The following is a 21287-nucleotide window of genomic DNA, read 5'->3' as shown; positions in this document are numbered from 1 at the left end:
CTCTATTTCGCCCATTTACATCAAAGGTCGCTGTTTTCTCTTTAATTTTTGGCTCACAACTAAACCCAAACAACACAGAGAAAGTTGGCCCGACTCAGGACCCCAAGAACCAACTGTCAAGCCAAAAATGTATTTATTTGGGGAGTGTCACACACCAAACACCGGAAACCACCAGCACTAATTAAGTACTGCCTTTAATGATGATCCAAACATCCCAACAAACGTACTGGTCCTTTTTGGGCAGCACTAATTTTAAGTGATGCTATCAAAAACAACTACAGCAGTTCAGTGTCTTCCATCTGCCGCTGGCTCTTCTTCCGCAAGACACCCTACCCTGCCCTTCTCCCTCTACACTACCGGCTTCCAGTGGAGGAGGTAGACTTATCATTTCTCCACCAGTTGGCAGAAGATCCCAATGATTAACTGGAGATCCAGCTTATTCTGCTAGGGATGTGTCCTAGTCTTCCTTTCTTCCCTTCCAGGCTGCCCTCCTTTGATCTAGACATGCTCTGCGGCACAGGCCTCGATCTTGGAGGTGGAAGTTATTCCCCTTCTTAATGAAGGGGTTATGACATTGGTGCCCCTGGAAGAAAGTGACAGATCGGTACTAGTGGATGTACCACTTCACTCTGTTGGTGAGTTGTCTTTTCAATGCTCTGCAGATACAGGTTATCACAGTTACAGACTTCTTCTGGTATGACTAGACAACTCGCATGATCGACATCCTGGTCTGGGGCCTGTGGTCTTCTTCGTATCAGCACCTACCCATAAATGTGTGTGAGCAGCGACTAGTCGATCTTGCCAGTATCTCTCTTCCATGTCATAAAGAGCAATTCAAGTTGTATCAGACAAAAGACAACCATTCAGTTTTTCCGGTGAGTGCTTCTCTCACCCACACTGTGACGGTCATTCCGTGGGACACTGGCACTGAATGACAAACGTCACGGGTAGGTTTGAAGAAGTAATGAAAGTACACTCAGTTTAGGAAGAGAGCAATATAGTGCCTGGGGCATTCTCTTTGCTGCTATTTCCTGAGAGTAGGACAAAGACGAGTGTATGCGGCAACGTGCGTACTCTTAGTTTTGATCAACAGATTTTAATCGGTCAGCCTTTGTACTGACCCAGCTCTGTTTAGTTTTCTGTGGTCTTGACTACCTGTATCCTAATCCAGCCTTATCAGCATTACATACCTGGTCTACCGCTTGTAAGCTCGAGCCTGGGCAGCGCCAGCCCTGCTCCGCGAGACATGCTGTATTCAGGTATGGACTTGAAGCTCCGTTCATCTTTTCAATTGGCTGCTGTGACTGTCCTTCATAAATGTTGGCTTTTGATTTAATAGGCTTATTAGTCCCTCCTTAGTACCTCCCTGTCTTCTTTTGTAACCTCACCTCAGAACTGGATCTTGTACGTGTGTCCTTACGGTGTTGCTTGCATTAGCCCTTCTGGGGAACTCGTTGCTTAATTAAAGAGCACTGATGGGATGCCAGTTTTAGCAATGGCGGGCGCTTTTCATTTTTTTATTTTCAGCGATTTCACAATGGGGCCACGCACCACTCACGGGACGGGCTGCGCAGCTCGCCCAACTAATTTTTTATTCAACATTGTCATGTCATCCGCACTTCTTGTGCGCAGCTCACCCAACTTGTTGTTTGTTTTGGGGTTTTTTACAACAGGGATTGTTTCGCAACCTCCCTGGGACATTCAAGGTTTTTTTTTGTTTTTTCGGGAGGGTGGGGAGTCTGGCACAAAGCCATGTGCCACTTTTGGGCATATGTATAAACGCGTGTATTGGTGTAAACATACGTTTGTGTGAGGAGGTGTGTTTCTCTGTGTGTTAGCGTTTCTCTCTGGGTTTCTTCATGTGTGTTCATTTGTGCATTATGTGTTTCTTCGCCTGGGTGTGTATATCTGTGTGTGTAGGGGAGAAGGCACACATTGCACAAGGGTTATCATGCCCGGAGAGGAGTACATTATCCTGGGACACATTAAAGTAATTTAAAGGATATTTCAATGGCCATTGTGTCTCGAAGCACACCTGGAAGTCGGTTCTGAAGCAGCGGGGCTTGATCATTAACTCCAGTCTGTTTCACACAGGCTTGGGAGGGGGACAATGTAATTCACTGAGTGCCCACAAGCAGTAGTGTAAAAACAAGTATTTGCAATGCCATGGGTCTCGCATTTTCGAAACTTTGCCCTATTGGCATTGTAATTGACAATGCCTTTTATTTATGTGCACTTTGTACTTCTAGTCGTTGCTTGCAGGTTTTCAAAACACATAAATAAAAGGCATTGTCATTTACAATGCCAATAGCTCAAAATCTCGCAAACGCAAGACCTATTGCAGTGCAAATGCTTGTTTTTCAGTGCCAGAATGATGGACTGAGCCCAACCCCTCTCACTGTCTGAATTCTCAGCTTCTACATTCCCTACCTAATGATGTTCACAAAGACTGCACCCCTCCCGTGTATATGCTGGACTCTCACTGTAAAAGTTGGTCGGGTTTGGATTTCCGTGAGACGGCCTCATTGGAATGGTGCACTTTAATGTGTTTTATGTAATGAGAAAGGGTGATCACTGGGACGGGGGTCCTATGGTTTGTGTTCCCCCTGCCTGTGTTTATTTTTTAGTTCATGGGGACCTGGCCTGCCACGTAACCACCCACTCCTCACGCTTGAGTTATAAAAACTTTAAGTAAGCTGTAGAATTCGTTTTCATCAGGACCAATGGAATTATGCTGCAGGAGAGGGCCTAATTATGTGGCAGGAAAAGGCTAATTATGAGGCATAATGTGGTACATTTTTTGATGGTATTATTTCGTTAATTTGATGTTTTACTCTTACTAACACTCTCTGGACATAGGTTGCATGCACCTCATTGGTTCCAGTTTGACACCTAAATACAATAGGTAACAGGTGACCAGTTAACCTTTCCTAACAGACTCCAACTACGCAACAACACATGTCGTTGCGTATTTAATAACTTTTGAACCGTTTGAGGTAGAAACTATTTTTTTTGTTTAAAAGTGCAGATTATACAGTAGATGATGGATTATGTGGCAAATGCTGCAAAACCATAAGTATGCGAAAAACGCCACATCCACACGATCACGTAATTCCAGTTGCCTTGGTTTTCCACATGCAAGCAGAACAGGCCCTTCGGGCAAAAGCGCTATATACTAGTAAAAACAATTACACAAGAGAATTTTGGACATTAATTAATAACTTGAATAGAGTTAGTAGGACAACAACATACTCTATAGTAACTGAATCGGGATGTGTCAGGTTTTTGCAATCACATTTGAATTATAACCCAAATGTGGTGTTTACTCCAGGTCCAGATAATAAAAGTGGAACGAGGGATAATGAGGAAAATGAATTATATATAACTGAAGACCAAGTACGTAAGCTTATTAAGAAACAGAGACTTGATGGAGCCCCTGGTCCCAACGGGATTTCCAGCTGCCTTTCCAAAGAGAATGCAATAATTTGGGCAGGTTACATAACAAGGGTTTTTTAACCAAGCATTGCAAACATCGCCTATACTGGAGTCCTGGAAAGGCTCAATAGTTTCACCTATCTATAAAAGTGGAGAATGGGCATAGCCAACAAATTATCGATTAATTGCGTTTCAAGATACTGAAGCTAAACTCTTTGCAGCAATCCTTCTGAGAGAATTATTAGAGTGGGCAACAGAATGCACTTAATCCAGCCAAATCAATCGGGTTTTATACAAGGACAAGGTATGGCAACTAATATTTTAACACTTGCAATTTTAATTGAAAAATACAAATTGAGAAATCAACCACTATACCTATGTTTCATGGATTTTAAATCAACTTTTGATTTTATAAATCGGCAAATTCTATAGGGAAAATTAGAAAAATATGGCATTGGCCCCGGCCTTTTTCAAAGCAATTTAATTACTATACACCGAGACCTGAACTAGGGTTCGACTAGGTAAAGGTACGCAGCTGTCAAGAAAAATCAAAACATCCCAGGGTTTAAAATGAAGGTGCGTTCTAGCACCCTACCTATTAAATTTATTTTTATCTGATTTAACAGAAACTTTAGATAACGAATTAGCTCATCCGCCTAAATTGGCAGATAAACATATTTTAAATCTATTATATGCCGAAGATGTTGTTCTGCTAAGTCAAACAAAGATAGGTTTACTGCGTCTTATAAATAAAATATTAAAATACTCAACTGAGAACAAGATGGTAACAAATGAAGCAAAAACTAAAGTAATGGAAGTAAATAACAAGGCACTGAAACATAGTAAATATAAATGATATTTGCAAAATCGACAGAACAAATGAAAACCTATAAATACCTGGGTGTACTGGTTGTTATTTTTACAACATAAAACGGAGCTGACAAAAAGAAGTAACTCCCTACTTGTGGCTTTTCGATCATTGCATAGTTCTTTGGGAGGGAGTACCTATCTCCCACTACTTAAGGTTATAAAAGCAAAATTGCTGCCCAGTTTCACCTATGGTAGTGAAGCACTCTGTGGCAAGGACTCCGTACTCTTGAATAATGCTAGTACCAAAGTGTTCAAGTATTAGTTTCGGCTCCCCGCTAAAGCATCACCTGCACAAATTGGATTAGAATTTGGAATATGTAATCAGCAAATTGCAAGGATGGGTCAATATATAAATGCATGGAAACTAATAAATCGTCTAACCGAATGAGTTGCTTACTCTAGCAAGAAATAGAGCTGAATCAAAGTTTACAATTTTGGAAATATCTACAAACAGGACTGAAAGAGTTACGGCACACGAGATTTGGGAAATGACTATAACATCAACATCCTTCAAAAACACGATTAACGGAATAATACAATGTCTGTCCCTCCTGAAAGATAAAGAGCTATTTACTAAGCGAGCACATGCATGGATGATTGTGAATGAGTAAAAGATCCTCAAAGCCCAGCCCTGTCTAGAAAAACCTTGGACTGCACAAATAAAAAATATATTTATTAAAGCGAGATTTGGCTACGTTCCTGGATCGACACACGCAATGCCATCGTTGCAACCATCTAAGTCGATCCCCTGCAGACTATGCAACCAGTGGGAAGAAAACGTTATACATTTGGTATGTATATGTACAGCAATGAAGGAAGAAAGACGGAGATATTTAAAAACCTATTTTAAAAAACGAAGAGTATGACATGTAGACAAGCTCTGGTAGTCTGTTTTAAGCCAATGGATATATTCATGAAAGCAAACTTCACAAAAAATGTGATTTTAACAAAAAAGAGGTTAGAAGCCAGTGACTTGAGTATCGTAAACTTGGTAGTTGAAAATGGGCAGAAAACAAATCTAATTTGCACAGGAGAATTTGCATATAACTGATGATTTTACTAAGTTAAACTTGCCCCTTTTATATCGAGATATGACTTGCTGACTTGCAATTTGGAGGAATTAAATGTACCCATATTATGTATTTTTTCTTTTCCCCACAGTTGGTAATTTGTTTACCTAGGGTTTTATGTGGTCCTCGGTATTGAGGTCTTGTTTTTAATATGGCTTTGTAATTGATGATTTCCCATTGTATCATTTTAATTATTCACACAATAAAGCTTTGATTTGATGGTTTTCCACATAGAAGGCTAGAGTTTTAGTGAAATAGGAGTCGCTCCAAGCATGAACAGTGCCCAAGGCTGCCATCTTAATAGTATCTCTTCTCTTGGAGCCTGCGACTCTGATGTCTTCTAGCTTTCATTTCCTTAATACCACAGCAAGGGATTAAATGCATCCCATTCCTCTACTTGGTTACATCACTGCCTATTGTATTGTTGTTCTCTGATCGTCATTTTCTTGAGGGCACGCTAGTTTTCTTCATAGTAATTTTATGTGATAATTAAGTCATTCTTTAGAGGTAATTATGAAGAGGGATTTCTTTGTTCAGCGTTCATCTCGCCAGACACACTCTGTGGCCTAGTGGCCCTAGTTTTTCCCATGTTTTTGTTTTGGAGCTGGGTGTTTTTGTTGTCTTTTGTTTGTGTTCTTGGTAGCTGACCAATAGTAGTACAATTCCTTTGGCCTAAAAAAAAATCAGGTTACCCAATATGCAAAGTCTACCTGTTTGTCAAATTGGTTCGGTAGTTAAACACCTTTTATTGCAGGGCAGCTGCTTCAAGGGTTTAGTGCCTTTCAAAAGTACTTAATGTAGCACTATCTAACATGCAATAATGTTGTTTCTACAGTTTTACATCTTTAGAATAAATGCTATCTCAAACGCCTCCTCGCCCTATACTCCTAAAAATTAACCTTGACTTAAAACTTTTAATTGTTCCCTCTCCTTAACTTTCATCCTCTGAATGCCTGTATTGTTGCAAATGACCCAGCCCTCATTTCATAGATCACAACTTCTTATCCCTTGAAACCAGTATCCCTGCAACTAAGAAAACCTTCTGGTCTATATTCATCAAACCAACCATAGCCCCCACTAATGATCAAGTCTGATTCCCATTAACTTAATGTATCTCAAAGAAACCGGAGCAAGTGCATGGAACGATTTCCTTTGAGTCATAAGACTAGCCCCGATTACCAACATTAAACAATAACCACGGAATTAACCACTAACACTAGGTTCTGAAGAAGTGTGCTACTTGTCATAATGTGCTTCAACATCTTGTTAGGGGTAGTAAGTGTGATAGGAGTGTAATTACAATAAAATACAATACATCCTGGGCAGGTTAAGTTATGTCACAACCTGCAGGAGAACTGTGTTGGAGGGTTAAATGTTTCTGAATCCAGTCTGACACCTGGAGGATGTTCGAAAGGTGAAATCTGCAGATAGATGTACTATCCACAAGAGAGACCATTAGCAAAGGTAAGCATCCTTTTCATTTGGGATGCAGTGGGCGGGGCATAGTGACAATGGAACTGTAAATGGTAAGTAATCACTGAAGTAAACAGGTATACAGTGGGATAGTACAGAGAGGGAACAGCGCTAATGATAGTGATAGCCACCACTTTGCGCAAAAAAAATAGTTTGGGCCCAGTCGAAAGTGGATGGGAACAAGAACGCATACCACACTGCAGGAAATTATGCTAAAAATGTACGAGATTAGCTTTAGAAAAATTACAAACACTATTTTTCAAGTTAATGGTTATACATTCAACCATGTTCACTTGCTGATATAAAAAACGTTTAATTTTTTTTAATTCAAATGTATTTCTACAAATGTAACCCTCTTATCACCTTTTCACTTAAATTCTTCACGTCAAGCCAGCCTTTGCAAGAACTTTTTAAAAAGTTGGTTCATTACTGTAATTCACAGTTAACATGAGCCAGGCCATTGGTATTGGGAGGCAAACTTACTAGTCAAAGATGGAAGCGTGGCTTACTCAACTGTGTAGTTGTCTTGATCTAGGGAAATCGACAAATTGTTTGCTGTAAGGGTTAGTTCAGCAGCAAGATGGTGAAAAGATTAGATAGCTAACGTTTGATGTGTGACCTACTCAAGACAGCACATCGCCACTAAACCTCCATTCCTGATGTCAGAGCCGTAGTGATAGGTTTGTATATTAAAAGAAGATACTATAATTAAGTGATTTCTCTTTAATAAGTGCCCCCTTGTATGGTAATTGAATGATGCATACAAATAATATGTACACGCCAGAGCAAATGCAGTTGTAATATTCCCTCAATGCATTTTCTGTTGTGATCCTCCTCTTGAATTTTAATTAAATACATTCACCCAAATCACTTTCTGCATTTCATTCAATTAACATATGCTACTGATAAAATTCTCACTCGCCCTCCTCCAACATCCTTCGATGGTTCATAAGGGAGAGCCACAGGGAGCCTGAAGCCCCATTGACAGTCATCGTCATACACTAAAGACTGCGAAAAAATTGACTAGAGGGACCAGAAGAAGCGGTACTTCCAGAAATGTGAGCTCCTTCCCGAATATTTCATCGAGAAAACCGCGCAGCACGCGCGCTGACGACAAGGCGTCGCACTCCACGCGCTCTGCTGTTCAGGCAATCCGCAGCTGAACTATTGACAGCCTGAGGAGCCGACATTGTGTCTCGAAAGATAAGCAGCGCCTTTTTCAAAGCGATTCCAGAAGAATAGGCGACAATAACCTTTAGAATATCTGTAAATTGACTGTATCCCGGGACTGCTGGAATCGTGCGTTGTGCAGTGGTTAAGAGTTGAACGCCAGCATCACTTGACATTTAGCCCCCCCTCTCTCCCCCCCTCCCCCCTTGGACGATGAATGCCTACAATGGAGCCGATGACTAAGAAACCGTTCCTCGGCGGTTTGTCGTGACTTACAGTCTGTGCAGGCGAACAATGAGGGCAGCCGTAGTTCATGCTGCTAATCCTTCGGGTAGCTTTCTATTCCCGTCCATGGTGATCAACTCAGAACAGGCTGTCACGCTGCAATCTAAACCCAGACGTGTCAGGGCACTGGTGTGGCGAGTTCCTAATGTTTGTAACAAAGAAGGTGTGGTAGAACTCTCCTGTATACGAAGGATTTTTAAAGATGTATCTTATTTAGTGATGAAAATGATTTATTGTCATATTTGATTGTAAGCATTTTAAGAGTTACACTTGGTGTGTTTCAGTGTGTCCAGTGGCACCCTTGAGCTTTCTCAAGGCAATGATCATGCTGCACTTATCCTGCCTGTAAACAAATTATTGTTTTAATCACTGTGCAGGCTCTGTGCTTTATTTTAACAGTAGTCTTTGTTAGCACAGTTTCTTCATTCCTTAGCAGTTCTAGAACAAACACTGACCACAGACCCTTCACTGCATTTTAGAATGTTACATAGGACATATACTGATGCTTTCTAATGAAGAATATGCATTATTTTTGATCCGCTACCTTTACGATATTCTATCCCAAATCTGCATATGACTACACAAGCCCCATATATTTGTCGCCACTCCACTGTTACGAAAATCCATCTACTTCCACTCACTTTGACACGGATCCTGAGATCTACTTTTAATAATTTCTGTATTTTACCAAAGTCCTTTTTAAACTTACATGAAATTTCTTCCCAGTTTGCAGAATGTCACTTTAAACACCACTGGTTTCAAACCATGTAACACGTGCTGGAAGCATGTGTCAGTTGTGATCTCCCCCGTCAGGTAAGATGAAGTTGGGACAAATCGAAATAGAATCATGGGAAATGTTAATGAGGCACTTCGATGTCCAGACGCTCCCGATCTTTGGTAAAGTCTCACAATAAGTGTTCCAGAAACCCCATGCCAGCTTCACCTTCTTCAGATCCAGTAAGGACTCCGCAGCAAGTTGAGGTAGTGCTGCAGATAGACAAAAAAATTCTGTCTGTCCCTCTGTGGCCCTCTGTCCCCATGAACCCTCTGGCTGTGGTTCCAGTCAAATTGCCATATCTGAAAGAGTTATAGATTCCTTACCTTAGAATTACCCCCAGGAATCAGACTGGATCTGGGGAATTTTTTCTTAGCAGTACCCCTGCGCGCCAGTAGGCGGTGTCAGTCGACTCTGTGTTCAGCATCGTGGTCGCCAGGATTACATTGCGGGCCTACTTAGACACCGCCCCTGCGTGCTGACGTCAGTTCTTTCTTTTTCGGCGTCAGCCTAGCGCAGATCTGGAGAGAGCTACCCCATAGTCACTTTTTGACTAAACTTTTTTGATGTTTTGTCAACCTCTTTTTTGAGTCTTCGACACCTAGTGCGCGAGGGATGTCCCATCGTCGAACCAGTTTCAAGCCTTGCGGGGCCTCTCGATGTCGGTGACGGGCCCGCACCTCGTGTGCCTTTGGTGTCTGGAGTGCACTGACGGGCCATGAATCCTAAGTCTTTGCGGGAGCAGTCCCGAGAGCTCTTGGAGGCCCGGCGGTCGGCTCTGCGTTGCTCCCGGTCTCGTTCGAGGGCAGGGTCTCGAGACCCGTTGCGGAGCCCCCACACCTCTTTGCACTCTAAGTCCTCTAAGTCTTTGGGTAAGTCAAAGCACAAGAAGAAGGCGAAGAAGCAACTTCCCTCTCCGCCTTCTCCCCATCGGTCGGCTGACGAAACGCAGGACCCAGAGCGTCATCACTCTAAGGCTCCATTTCCGGTGCCTGATTCAGGGACGACTCCGTGCCTTCCCCCATTTCTGGGATCCGGGGATGTCCCCTGCCCAACTTCGTACATTCTACGAAGCCCTCCACCGCATCTTTGGGCAGCCCGGCTCAACTTCAGGCCCCGCATAGCCGGTCGGGCATCCTGGGTCTTCGATGCCGGCAGCTCCAGCCTGACGCCGGAGGACCCCCGTGGATCCAGGCCTGGATCCGGATCGATGCTGTTCGATCTTACTCAAACTTTCCTGGCACCGATCCCGAAGACGAGGCTCCGGTCGATGCCGTCCCCATCCTTATCCCCAAGATGGACACAGAGCCGGACCAACGTCGGCCGACGTCGAATTCAACACCGGAGGGTACTTTTGTTCCCCTGTTCATCCCTGGTGTTCCCTATCGCTCAGAGGGTGGTGATGAGGACTGGGAGGGGTCTTCTGACCCTTTAGCAGACCAACTTGAAGAGCCGGTCTGGAGAGAGGACCTGGGTGAAACCAGTAGTTTGGACACTTCCCCAGACCTTGGCATGCAACGCAGTGGTGGTGTGAAGGGCAGCCGAGGCCTTGGGCCTCAAGCTCCCTTCAGTGGCAGTCAGGACTAACCTCCTGACAGAGGTGCTTCAGCCTGCGGCAACCTCCTCTGAACTCCTCTTGCCCTTCAATGAAGCCCTTACTGACGTCCTTCTGGGCACCTGGTCCAAGCCCAGCACAGGGGCTCCTGCCTGGCACCGGGCAACCCAGTTTTCCTCACCCAACACCCTTCCCTGAGTGCTTAGTGGTAATAAGCCTCTTCCTCCAAGGGCACATTCTCTTCTGCTCCCCCAGACAGGGAATCCTCTTGGGAATCGTATAATCTCTTCTTCCAACTTGGCACTGCGGTCCGTGAATACCATGTGCCTCTTGGGCCGATACTCCCATACAATCTGGGATACGGTTGCGCAAGTGCTGCCTCAATGTCCGGAGGAGGCCCGGGCTGTTCTCACCCAAGCGGTGGCAGATGGGAGAGACGCAGCGAAATTCACAATTCGATGTGGACTGGATACCACCGACTCACTGGGCAGAACGATTGCCACGTCGGTAGCCTTTTGGCGCTACGCCTATTTGAGAATGTCTGGCTTTTCGGGGGACGTTCAAGCAACCATACTGGGCACGCCCTTCGATGGCTGTCGCCTTTTTGGGGACAAGACAGATTCAGCACTGGCGCACTTCAAGGATTCTCGTGCTACGACAAGATACTTGGGCCTGGCTGCATCTTCCCGTCCATTGCAGTCTGCTTTTCGCCCCTTTTTATGGTAACAGAAGGGGCACCGACTCACGCAAGCTGCCCTGTCTCTGCGCTGGTGTGGGACCCAGTGATCTCGTGGATCTGTGAGCCAGCGGGAAGGCCAATATACCCCTTTCCCCCCTGCAGCAGCCTCCAAACCCTCCTAGTCTGGCGTTTCATGCCCATCAACGGCTAGTGGGCGGCAGGATCCACCATCACCTCCTCCACTGGCACTCCATCACGTCAGACAGGTGGATTTTTTAAGTAGTCTGAAGGGGCTACCCCCTCCCCTTCGAGACTACCCCTCCCTCCATGCCACCGTCTTTCGACAGCATGTGGGTGGATCATTTGGCACTTCTCCGCCAGGAAGTCTCTGCTCTTTTGGCCAAAGGGCAAGGAAACAAAAGACACACAATTGATGGACGGAATGCAGAACAAATCATAACATTTACCCCCAGTCAAGAGATCTGGGTTAAATCCATCATTCTTTTGCTCACCATGCCACCCCAGTTTAGACCTGGCCATATGCAAATCAGTCTTGACCCTGTGCCTCAAGGGAACAGTCCAGCCCGAACTGCTAAGCCAGGCCCTCCCTGGACCGGAAACAAGCATCCTAGGACCGGTTTCGGGGTTTCACCCCTCTTCAGCCAGGATAGCTTGAATCCAGTGGCACAGTGAGCCCGGGACCCACGTCTGGGCATACCCAGCACACTTAGGGTGAGGAAGCAAAAGACACACAATTGATGGACCGAATGCTGAACAATTCATACATTCACCCCCAGTCAAGAGATCTGGGTTAAATCCATCATTCTTTTGCTCACCATGCCACCCCAGTTAAGACTTGGCCAGATGCAAATCAGTCTTGACCCTGTGCCTCAAGGGAACAGTCCAGTCCGAACTGCTAAGTCAGGTGCTCCCTGGACCGGAAACAAGCATCCTAGGACCGGTTTCAAGGTTTTACCTCTCTTCAGGCTGATAGCTTGAATCCAGTGGCACAGTGAGCCCGGGACCCACGTCTGGGCATACCTGGCACACTTAGGGCGAGGAAGCTAAAGGCACACAATTGATGGACGGAATGCAGAACAAATCATAACATTCACCCCCAGTCAAGAGATCTGGGTTAAATCCATCATTCTTTTGCTCACCATGCCACCCCAGTTTAGACCTGGCCATATGCAAATCAGTCTTGACCCTGTGCCTCAAGGGAACAGTCCAGCCCGAACTGCTAAGCCAGGTCCTCCCTGGACCGGAAACAAGCATCCTAGGACCGGTTTCGGGGTTTCACCCCTCTTCAGCCAGGATAGCTTGAATCCAGTGGCACAGTGAGCCCGGGACCCATGTCTGGGCATACCCAGCACACTTAGGGTGAGGAAGCAAAAGACACACAATTGATGGACGGAATGCAGAACAAATCATAACATTCACCCCCAGTCAAGAGATCTGGGTTAAATCCATCATTCTTTTGCTCACCATGCCACCCCAGTTTAGACTTGGCCAGATGCAAATCAGTCTTGACCCTGTGCCTCAAGGGAACAGTCCAGTCCGAACTGCTAAGTCAGGTCCTCCCTGGACCGGAAACAAGCATCCTAGGACCGGTTTCAAGGTTTCACCTCTCTTCAGGCTGATAGCTTGAATCCAGTGGCACAGTGAGCCCGGGACCCACGTCTGGGCATACCTGGCACACTTAGGGCGAGGAAGCTAAAGGCACACAATTGATGGACGGAATGCAGAACAAATCATAACATTCACCACCAGTCAAGAGATCTGGCTTAAATCCATCATTCTTTTGCTCACCATGCCACCCCAGTTTAGGCCAAAGGAGCAATAGAGAGGGTACCAATGCCAGAAGTAGGTTGTGGGTGCTACACCAGCTACTTTCTGGTGTCCTTTATTAGACGTTCGCGCCCTCAACCGCTTCCGGCGGAAGGAGAAGTTCAAAATGCTCATGTTGGCTCAGGTCCTGTCTGCCCTCGATCCTGGAGTCTGGATGGTGGCGCTGGATTTGCAGGACACCTATTTTCATATTCCCGTTCTGCTAGCCCACAGGCGCTATCTACGGTTCACGGTAGGCCACAAGCATTTTCAGTTCACCGTTCTCGCATTTGGCCTTACCAACGCCCCTCTGGTGTTCACAAAAGTTATAGCGGTGGTCGCAGCTCATCTGCGCAGATCAGGGGTTCCAGTCTTCCTCTATCTAGATGACTGGCTGTTGAAGGCGGGCTCGCCCCAGGCTGTCGTCTTCCCACCTCTAGACTACGGCGGACCTTTTGCACTTGCTGGAGTTCACTATAAACGTGCCGAAGTCACACCTGACTCCCTGTCAGATGCTCCCTTTCATCTGAGCTGTTCTGGACACAGTGCAGTTTCGAGCCTATTTCCCCAAGCAGTGAGTCCGGGATATTTGGTCTATGATATCGATGTTTCAGCCTCTATCCCGGATTTCGGTGAGAATGACCCTGAGGCTGCTGGGCCTCATGGCCTCCTGCATCCTGCTGGTGAATCATGCCAGGTGGCATATGTAAGGTCTGCAGTCGGACCTCAAGTTCCATTGGGCACAGTATCAGGGGAATCTATGTCCAGATCTCGGAGGGAACTGCACAACAACTGCAGTCGTGGTTAACGAACCAGGATGGGGTCAGCAACAGATCCCTCTCCCTTCCCCAACTAGAGCTAACAGTGGTGACCGATGCGTCACTTCTGGGATGGAGATCAGAGGAGTCTGGTCTCTGGCAGAGTCTGGGCTACATATCAACCTGTTGGAGCTCTGGGCAATCCGCCTGGCATTGAAGGCATTCTTTCCCTCCCTCAAGGGGAAGGTAGTGCAGCTGTTCACAGACAACACCACCGCCATGTGGTACTGCAACAAACAGGGTGGGGTGGGGTCGTGGACCCTATGTCAAGAGGCTATTTGCCGCTGGACATGGCTGGAACATCAGGGCATGAGCCTGGTGGTTCAACACCTGGCAGGTTCTCTGAACACCAGAGCAGACAAACTCAGCCGTCGGTGCCTGGTGGATCATGAATGGCGTCTTCACTCAGAGGTGGTGCAAGGTCTCTTTCAGGGGCAGGGAGATTATTGGTAAGATCTGTTTGCCACCGAACAGAGCGCGCAATGTCAGCAGTTCCGCATTGGAGTTTCCAGGGCGGCACTCGCTCAGTGACGCTTTTTATTGTGAGTGGAACTGCAGCCTCCTGTACGCCTTTCCGCTTGTACCAGTTCTGCCCAGAGTGCTGAAGAAGATCAAGCGCGACCGGGCCCAAGTCATTCTTATGGCTCCAGACTGGGCACAGAGTCTTGTACCCAGAGCTCCTGAGCATGGCCATCGATCCTCCGATCAGACTGCCCCTTCGAGAGCATCTTCTGTCGCAGCAGCGGAGGACGGTTCTTCACCCGAACCTGTCTAGCCTCCACCTCCTTACTTGGAGATTGAGCAAAAATATATTGTGATTTCTTAAATTGCGATTGCATTTAAGGAATCACAAATTGCTATTCCTTAAATGCAATGCATAATGGAATCGCAAATAGCGATTTCACTAATAGGGGGCGCAAATTACTAAGGTGCATTTTTCAGAGTTGTAGGTTACACACACACATGCCCTTGGTGCATGTGTGTGCGCAACATGTGTGCACAGATCAACTTCAAGGGTGCAACAGGGTGTCCTTTCGGCACCTTTGCACCCTTGAAATTGCATGTGCAATTAGCGAGTACCTATTGGTACTCGCAAATTGCGCATGCAATCTCCCATTCATTCCTATGGGCCTGTAGGCCCATAGGAATGAATGGGAAGGGATTCCTTAATTTCGACTCGCAATTTGCGACTCGCAATTAAGTAATGTTTGGGAATTGCTAATTTTATAGCGATTGCTACATGCATAGGCTTTTGCAATTCTTTAATTGCGATTCCTTAATAATTGAAATTAAGGAATCGCAAAAGCCTACATTGATGCATGTGCCCCAAAAATCTGCCTTCTGAAGTGGTGGATGTTATTCTGGCTGCTCGCTTCCCCACCCCAAGTCTATATACTCGACCATTGATAAGCATGTCAACCCCATCAATGTAAAACTGTCTGATGCACAGTTGCTTTTATTATCTTTGGCCCTTTGCTGTGGGCTCAGTCAGGGTTTGGTAGTGGCCTTTTCAGCCTTTCTGCATTTATCTGATCAGGTTTCATTATTCAAATCACTGGTTGGGATGCAGTTTTTTAAAATGATTTTCACATAAAAACCCTCCCCCCCACCCCCCCCCCCCACTCCCTTCACTATGCTGCAGTGGGACCTTCATTTTGTTCTAACCTTTTTGATGTTTGAACCCTCGATCCCCTCCTCACCTGTAATTAGAGGTTTGTGACCCTGAAAGCTATATTTCTAGTTGCCATAACGTCTGTGACTCACATTAGCAAGTTGCAGATCTTGTCAGTTAGCTGCCCTACACTTTTGCCTAATAGGCTGGTGCATACTGTCCATGCACCTGTTCTTCCAAAAGTAGCGTCACCCTTCCACACTTCTCGCTTTCTTTTGTCCACCTCATTCGTCTAAGGAGAAGGAGAGGATACATTGGTTAGACTTGCTCTTGGAACATAAATGTGCCCCACATGGTGAATTGGCGTGTTTGCTTGCATTGATTGTCTAATTTCAAGAGAAACTGGTACCCTGACTTTTATTTTTACCCTGGCGTCATGCTAATCTAGCGTGGGCACAGAGGCGTAGGCCTGTCCATGACAATGCATGTCCAGGACCTGTCCTGTGGCTTGGAGTGGTACCTAAGCATGCTGTTGTAGTTGACCGTGGACTACTGACACCGTCCAGTATGTAGCACATAAAGAGACATTGGTGGCAGTGTGCCATGTTCTGTGAATTCTTATAAGGCCAGACCTTTTTATCTGTGTCAGCGAGAGTGTGACCCCTTGATCCATCTTGCCAGGGGCAGAAAACTCACACTTCATTGTGCCCACATTGTGGGTGGTCCTGCATGAAGACCATCCTGGTACTCCCTGCTGTGAGAAGCATCACTTTAAACAAAGGCTGTGCCTGGAGTGCTGCCTGAGAATGCCATTGGAAAAGAACCCCCACCACCAAAACCCATCCTGAAGATTGAGAAAGTGGACCAACTTCCCCTGTCTGAAAAATGTGTACAAACGTTTAATCCAAACCACCCTATAAGTGGTGTTCTGTAAAGTGTAACAGTGTCAGTATATTTTAATTGTATATGCATGTTTTCTGTCTCTTTAGGGCCCTACCATTGACAAAGAGCAAAACCAATTTTTGCCATAACCAGCTATTAGGAACTGGTATAGTATGTAAGCGTCTGCACTGAGTGGGTGTGTATACGTGTAGACAGGGATTCTCATAGGGACAAGCAGGATTCCTGTCCTGATGAAAGCCCCGCAAACCCTTCGTGGGCTGGTTATATGATGGAACCACACATGCCTTTACCACTCATGCCTTTTCAACGCGGGCACTACAATAAACGCATCTTTACGATGCGTTCCTTAGGCACGCAGGTCGTTCCAACGAGTTGACTGAGGGAAGCGCTGGCCTTTGGTATAGTATAATTTACTATTCCATCTCCAGTCTGTGTAACAGTGGAGAAGGTGTTAGACTTGAAATCCAACACCAGTCCAACAACGTGTTTCCTAAAGCAAGTCTTTGTGACGACTTGCGCGCTAAAGGAACACATGGTAATGACACGTTCATTGTAGTGCCCGTGCTGTAAAGGCACTGCATGGTTTTGACTGTGTGATAGAGGGTGTTTCCCTCATGGGCCTGTTCAGGACTGAAAAATGCCGACCCATAAGGACATGAGCTGTGTAATTAAGCCTCAATTGTCCAATTGTTTGTTTTATGCATCCCTACACCATACCCCTAATAAAGGCACTGATCTGTTACAGGTAGGTGTCTGTTTTTTTTAGCTACCTGGATCCCCATTCCCCGGATCATCCTTAACCAGACCCTCAAACATGACGAGGGCAGCCCATCACTAGAGGATTCTCTGGCTAGTGTGGGATGGTAGGACATGAATTAGGTCAATTTCTCACTAATGAGGATGTCCAACTAACATACTGGAGAGCCAAATATAGAGGCACGTTTGTTCAGAGAAATTTATATTTTTTATGTATTTATTTTATCTTTTTATATTGATATATCGTTTTTTATCTGATATGTTGTTTTGCACTTTTATGGGTCCCTGAGCTTAAATAAAATTGGTTGATTATGGTAAAGTATGCAGAGATATTCTTGTCGTCTTTAGTAATGTTCCTTTAGATTATCTTCAGTTTGGTAATACATGTTTTTTCCTCAACTTTCAAACCTTTGAATCATGTAGGGATATCCCTTAGATAACCCCCGTTACAAATTTGAGGGTGCTTGCAGATTTTCCTGCTCAAACTGCACATGATTAGTACATCTATATGTTGACAGCACTGCTGTGAAACAGGTCTATACTCACAATATACACTGAGTGGGCCTAGGGTCTGCCCCTTTCAGCGACAATCCTCTTTCAGACACTGACTTGAGACTTTGTCAAACACATCTTAGTTCAGCCCAGTGGAGTATCCATCTCTCACCTAAAGCTTTTGACTTAGAGTATCCTCCTATTTCCTTTGCTGGGCTGAATCACTGCATGTGCCCAATGTGAGTGATGTTTGATTTGTGTATTTAACGGCTTAAAGACAGACCCCATCGTGACCCTCTTCTCGTATATAAATTATATGAACACAAGTTTTCACCTTATGGTTGTACCGCTTGGCTTCTCAGTGGATGCGTGAATGTACAGCTATTGTGGCACGGAGTCTAGGGAGGGTGGGGGTGGTCTTCTCTAGTCACTTAGTTTGGGAGGGGGGAGGGATTGTTGGATTGTTTAGTATATTTATCCTATGCTCGGAGTGGTCAATATCAATTTGCTGATCAGTATAGCCTCCATATTGCACTGTTGATGATACGGTAATGATATACACCCTGTTTGTACGCCATGCCGCTATGTTGTCCTGACAATGTGGTTACATGTTTGAAATTAATAAAATATGTTGAAAAAAAATAAAAGTATCCTCCTATTTCCACTCATGTGCTTGCATTGAGTGCCATGAGGAACCACTTCTGAAATATAAGTCTGGTAATCAGTGGCGGCCGCCACATACAATAAAAAGGTAGTGGGCCGGGGGAGCGGTGCGCGCGGGAGGAGGGGGCAGGGTGACAATTAAAAAAAAAAAGAATAAAACGTACTTTAAGTAGAGGGTCGCGTCCCACGTCGCTCCGGGTGCTGCTTCTTCCGAGTCCCAGCAGGCACTGGGGCTGCATCAGACTCCCTGTCCCAAGCTGTGCGGGGATTGGCCTAAACAGGCTAGAAAGATGCCCTGCTTAGACCAGGGATTCTGTGGGATTTCTCCAGCCCGGCTGCTCAATGCAGCCGGGCTGGAGAAACCTAAGTGCGCATGTGTGTTTTGGTCGGCCTGAGACGGCCGGCCAAACACACATGTGTTCTTAGAGAGTACACATAGCACTCCTCCTACCCCCACCCATGCCCCGCCCATCCCTGCACATGCTGGCTGAGCCAGCTGCTTAAAAATAAAACAATAATCAAATATCGTTTTATTTTTTAGCTGCTGGCTCTGCCAGCGGGGCGCAGCTCCTCCACTATTGCGGAGAAGCCACCCCTGCTGTTTGTCCTGTCGGCTCTTTCCTGTATGTATAGCTGTATTGCGATAATGCTGCAAGAGTTAGTCTTTAAACCCAGACCTTTTTGGCTTTGCCAGTGCTTCGTTCTTTCTTCAAGTTAGATGAGCAATTATGGTGATGAAACTACTGGGAATGTTTATGAATACTCACAACGTGACGACTTTGTGACTGTTTACAATTTCCCCTGGGAATGCCCACTTTTCATTCAGTTTCCTAAATTTATGACTGGAGAAAATTGTCCAACTCGTATTATCCACAGATGTTGATTGTATGAGCCATGCTCTGTCATTGGCACTTCTGTGAGTCATTCTTAAAACAAGGCCACTAAATAGTCCACCGCTCATTAATCAATTTCCCTTTTCCTACTACAACATTAGCTTATTAACAATATTCTGAGGGAATTAATCTTTTCTGTTTTTTCTTCTTCCTGGTTTAGGTCATCAAAGCTGTTGCGCGCATTCTACTTTCCCTTTGTTTCGGAGCAGCATACAACCTACGCCAACTACACCATCATGAAGCCCCGGAGAACAAAGCAGGCCCGGAAGAGGGGTGGCGGCTAACCATATCGGCCCTCGGGTAGCCGATGGGGACCAACAGCTGATAAGCCATTGGATGCTTTCCAGGAGAAGGACCTCCAATCTACTGATATGATTAAAAGCTGATGTATTTGATGCGAGGAGGCAAAGGACACTTCTGCTGCTAAATCTCGGGCTTTTAATACTGTGGTGCAAATAAGAATCATGGACATTTTAAGGGAACAGATAAATAATAAAACTCATTCCAGATTTTTATTCCTGAATGTTGGATTTTTGAATCAGGCTGTGTAAGTCTCCTTGTGTACACTTCTAGAGGACAGTGATATTGAACCTGTGTTGCCTCCTGGAGTCACCACTGTCTCTGCCTCATGTAAAGGAACTTGTCGAAGCCGCAGTCCTCATTGGTCTCCTCTGTCATATACCTGAGAGTGCTCTGATTCTATTGTGTGCTCTTGGTAGGAGTGCACAACATTCCCTATAAGTGAAGTGCTGGAGATACTTTTTGGTTCAGTGTGATTGAATAAAAACAAATAATGTGTGCCCGTCTGTGGTGGAAATATTGGTCTTTGCTGTGTGGGATTAGAGAAGCCATTAACAAGGGTTTAACACATTTCCTGTCTCCAATGAATACATAAGTAAACCAGACTTTCCACAGGCATATACGAAGAAGGTCCTTGAGGCATGAGCAAAGGGGAATGCAGAATCTTGGTGTGCTTATATTTTAGGTGGCTATCATTACAACGTATAAGGGAGGTGGAGAGATGTACTTCTCACCATTTGATTCAGTGAGTGCTATATCCATCGAATAAGCAGGCTCTCACCAGAGAAAAAACACAGACTTAGAACAGTTTCTTACCACATACAAGGGTACCAAAGGCTTGTTATCATATTTATTCACATTGGGTTCAGTCCTGAGCAGTCAGCAAAAATGGGGATGGATACATGACCCATACTAGGTAAACCACTAATATACTACTCATGGGAAACACTATGGCAAAATACGGTTCCTAACAGTAAGTAAGTACCCCACTGGGAATCCTCCACTAAGGTGATGATGGAATGGAATATATCCACAAAATATTTGCATAGGATTTTGTCCAGCTGTACCAACAAATGTAGAGGGTGTAGGGAGGTGGCAGATTCCTTACGTTTATGATGGGCATGTCCGTTCAAAAGTATCAATTTTTTGCCCCAAAAAAGGATCGGACAGCAATAAAAGAAATAGTATATTTTGAGTTATGGAAGAAAGACCCAGTGACAATTCTTAAAATGAAATCATTGGGATTTATTATTTTGAAAGGAATGGAAAGAAATCTTCTATTGCTTATAGGTGCAAAAAATTGCGCTGGCCCGGAAGTAGAAACAAGTGTCAGCAATAATAACATCCAACCGATATACCAAGATTGTGGAGACTATGACAATGGGGAGGCTCTTTAATCTCCTACTCAGGGTCAAAGATCATTTCTTGGCTATCTGGCAACCTGTGCTAATATTCATGCAGAAGCCTCTAGTGAAGTTGCATGGCTTTCACTGCATCTCTTTGACAGACTGAAATGGCATAATCACATACACATTGCTAGACCGAGAGAGGAGAGCGAGAAAAAAACCTCAAAAACTCCCAACAGTTAATAGACTTCTGGTAATCTTCCCTACAGGTTCCCCCGGAGGAGGAGGTAGTGTTGAATGATATAGTATCCGAGTCAACTGAGAAGGTACTGTATGGAGGTTTGCATTATTGAGATTTTTTCATT

The 21287-nt window shown here is 45.1% G+C and overlaps 1 protein-coding gene across 1 annotated transcript in view; it reads left to right on the top strand.

The window, feature by feature from the left end:
* ALG9 (ALG9 alpha-1,2-mannosyltransferase) overlaps nucleotides 1-20082 on the top strand; it is a 640871-nt gene extending 620789 nt beyond the window's left edge. Inside the window, exon 15 of the mRNA XM_085645802.1 lies at nucleotides 19437-20082. Coding sequence (XP_085501928.1) covers nucleotides 19437-19560 — 124 coding nt within the window. The 3' untranslated portion in view covers nucleotides 19561-20082. The remainder of the gene's footprint in view (nucleotides 1-19436) is intronic.
* Nucleotides 20083-21287: the final 1205 nt, after the last annotated feature.

The sequence above is a fragment of the Triturus cristatus genome, chromosome 3_1 (genome assembly GCF_964204655.1).
Source record: "Triturus cristatus chromosome 3_1, aTriCri1.1, whole genome shotgun sequence".
Classification (NCBI taxonomy): Eukaryota; Metazoa; Chordata; class Amphibia; order Caudata; family Salamandridae; genus Triturus; species Triturus cristatus.
Note: the sequence above shows the minus strand (reverse complement) of the source record. Positions and strands in the feature narration are given on the sequence as shown.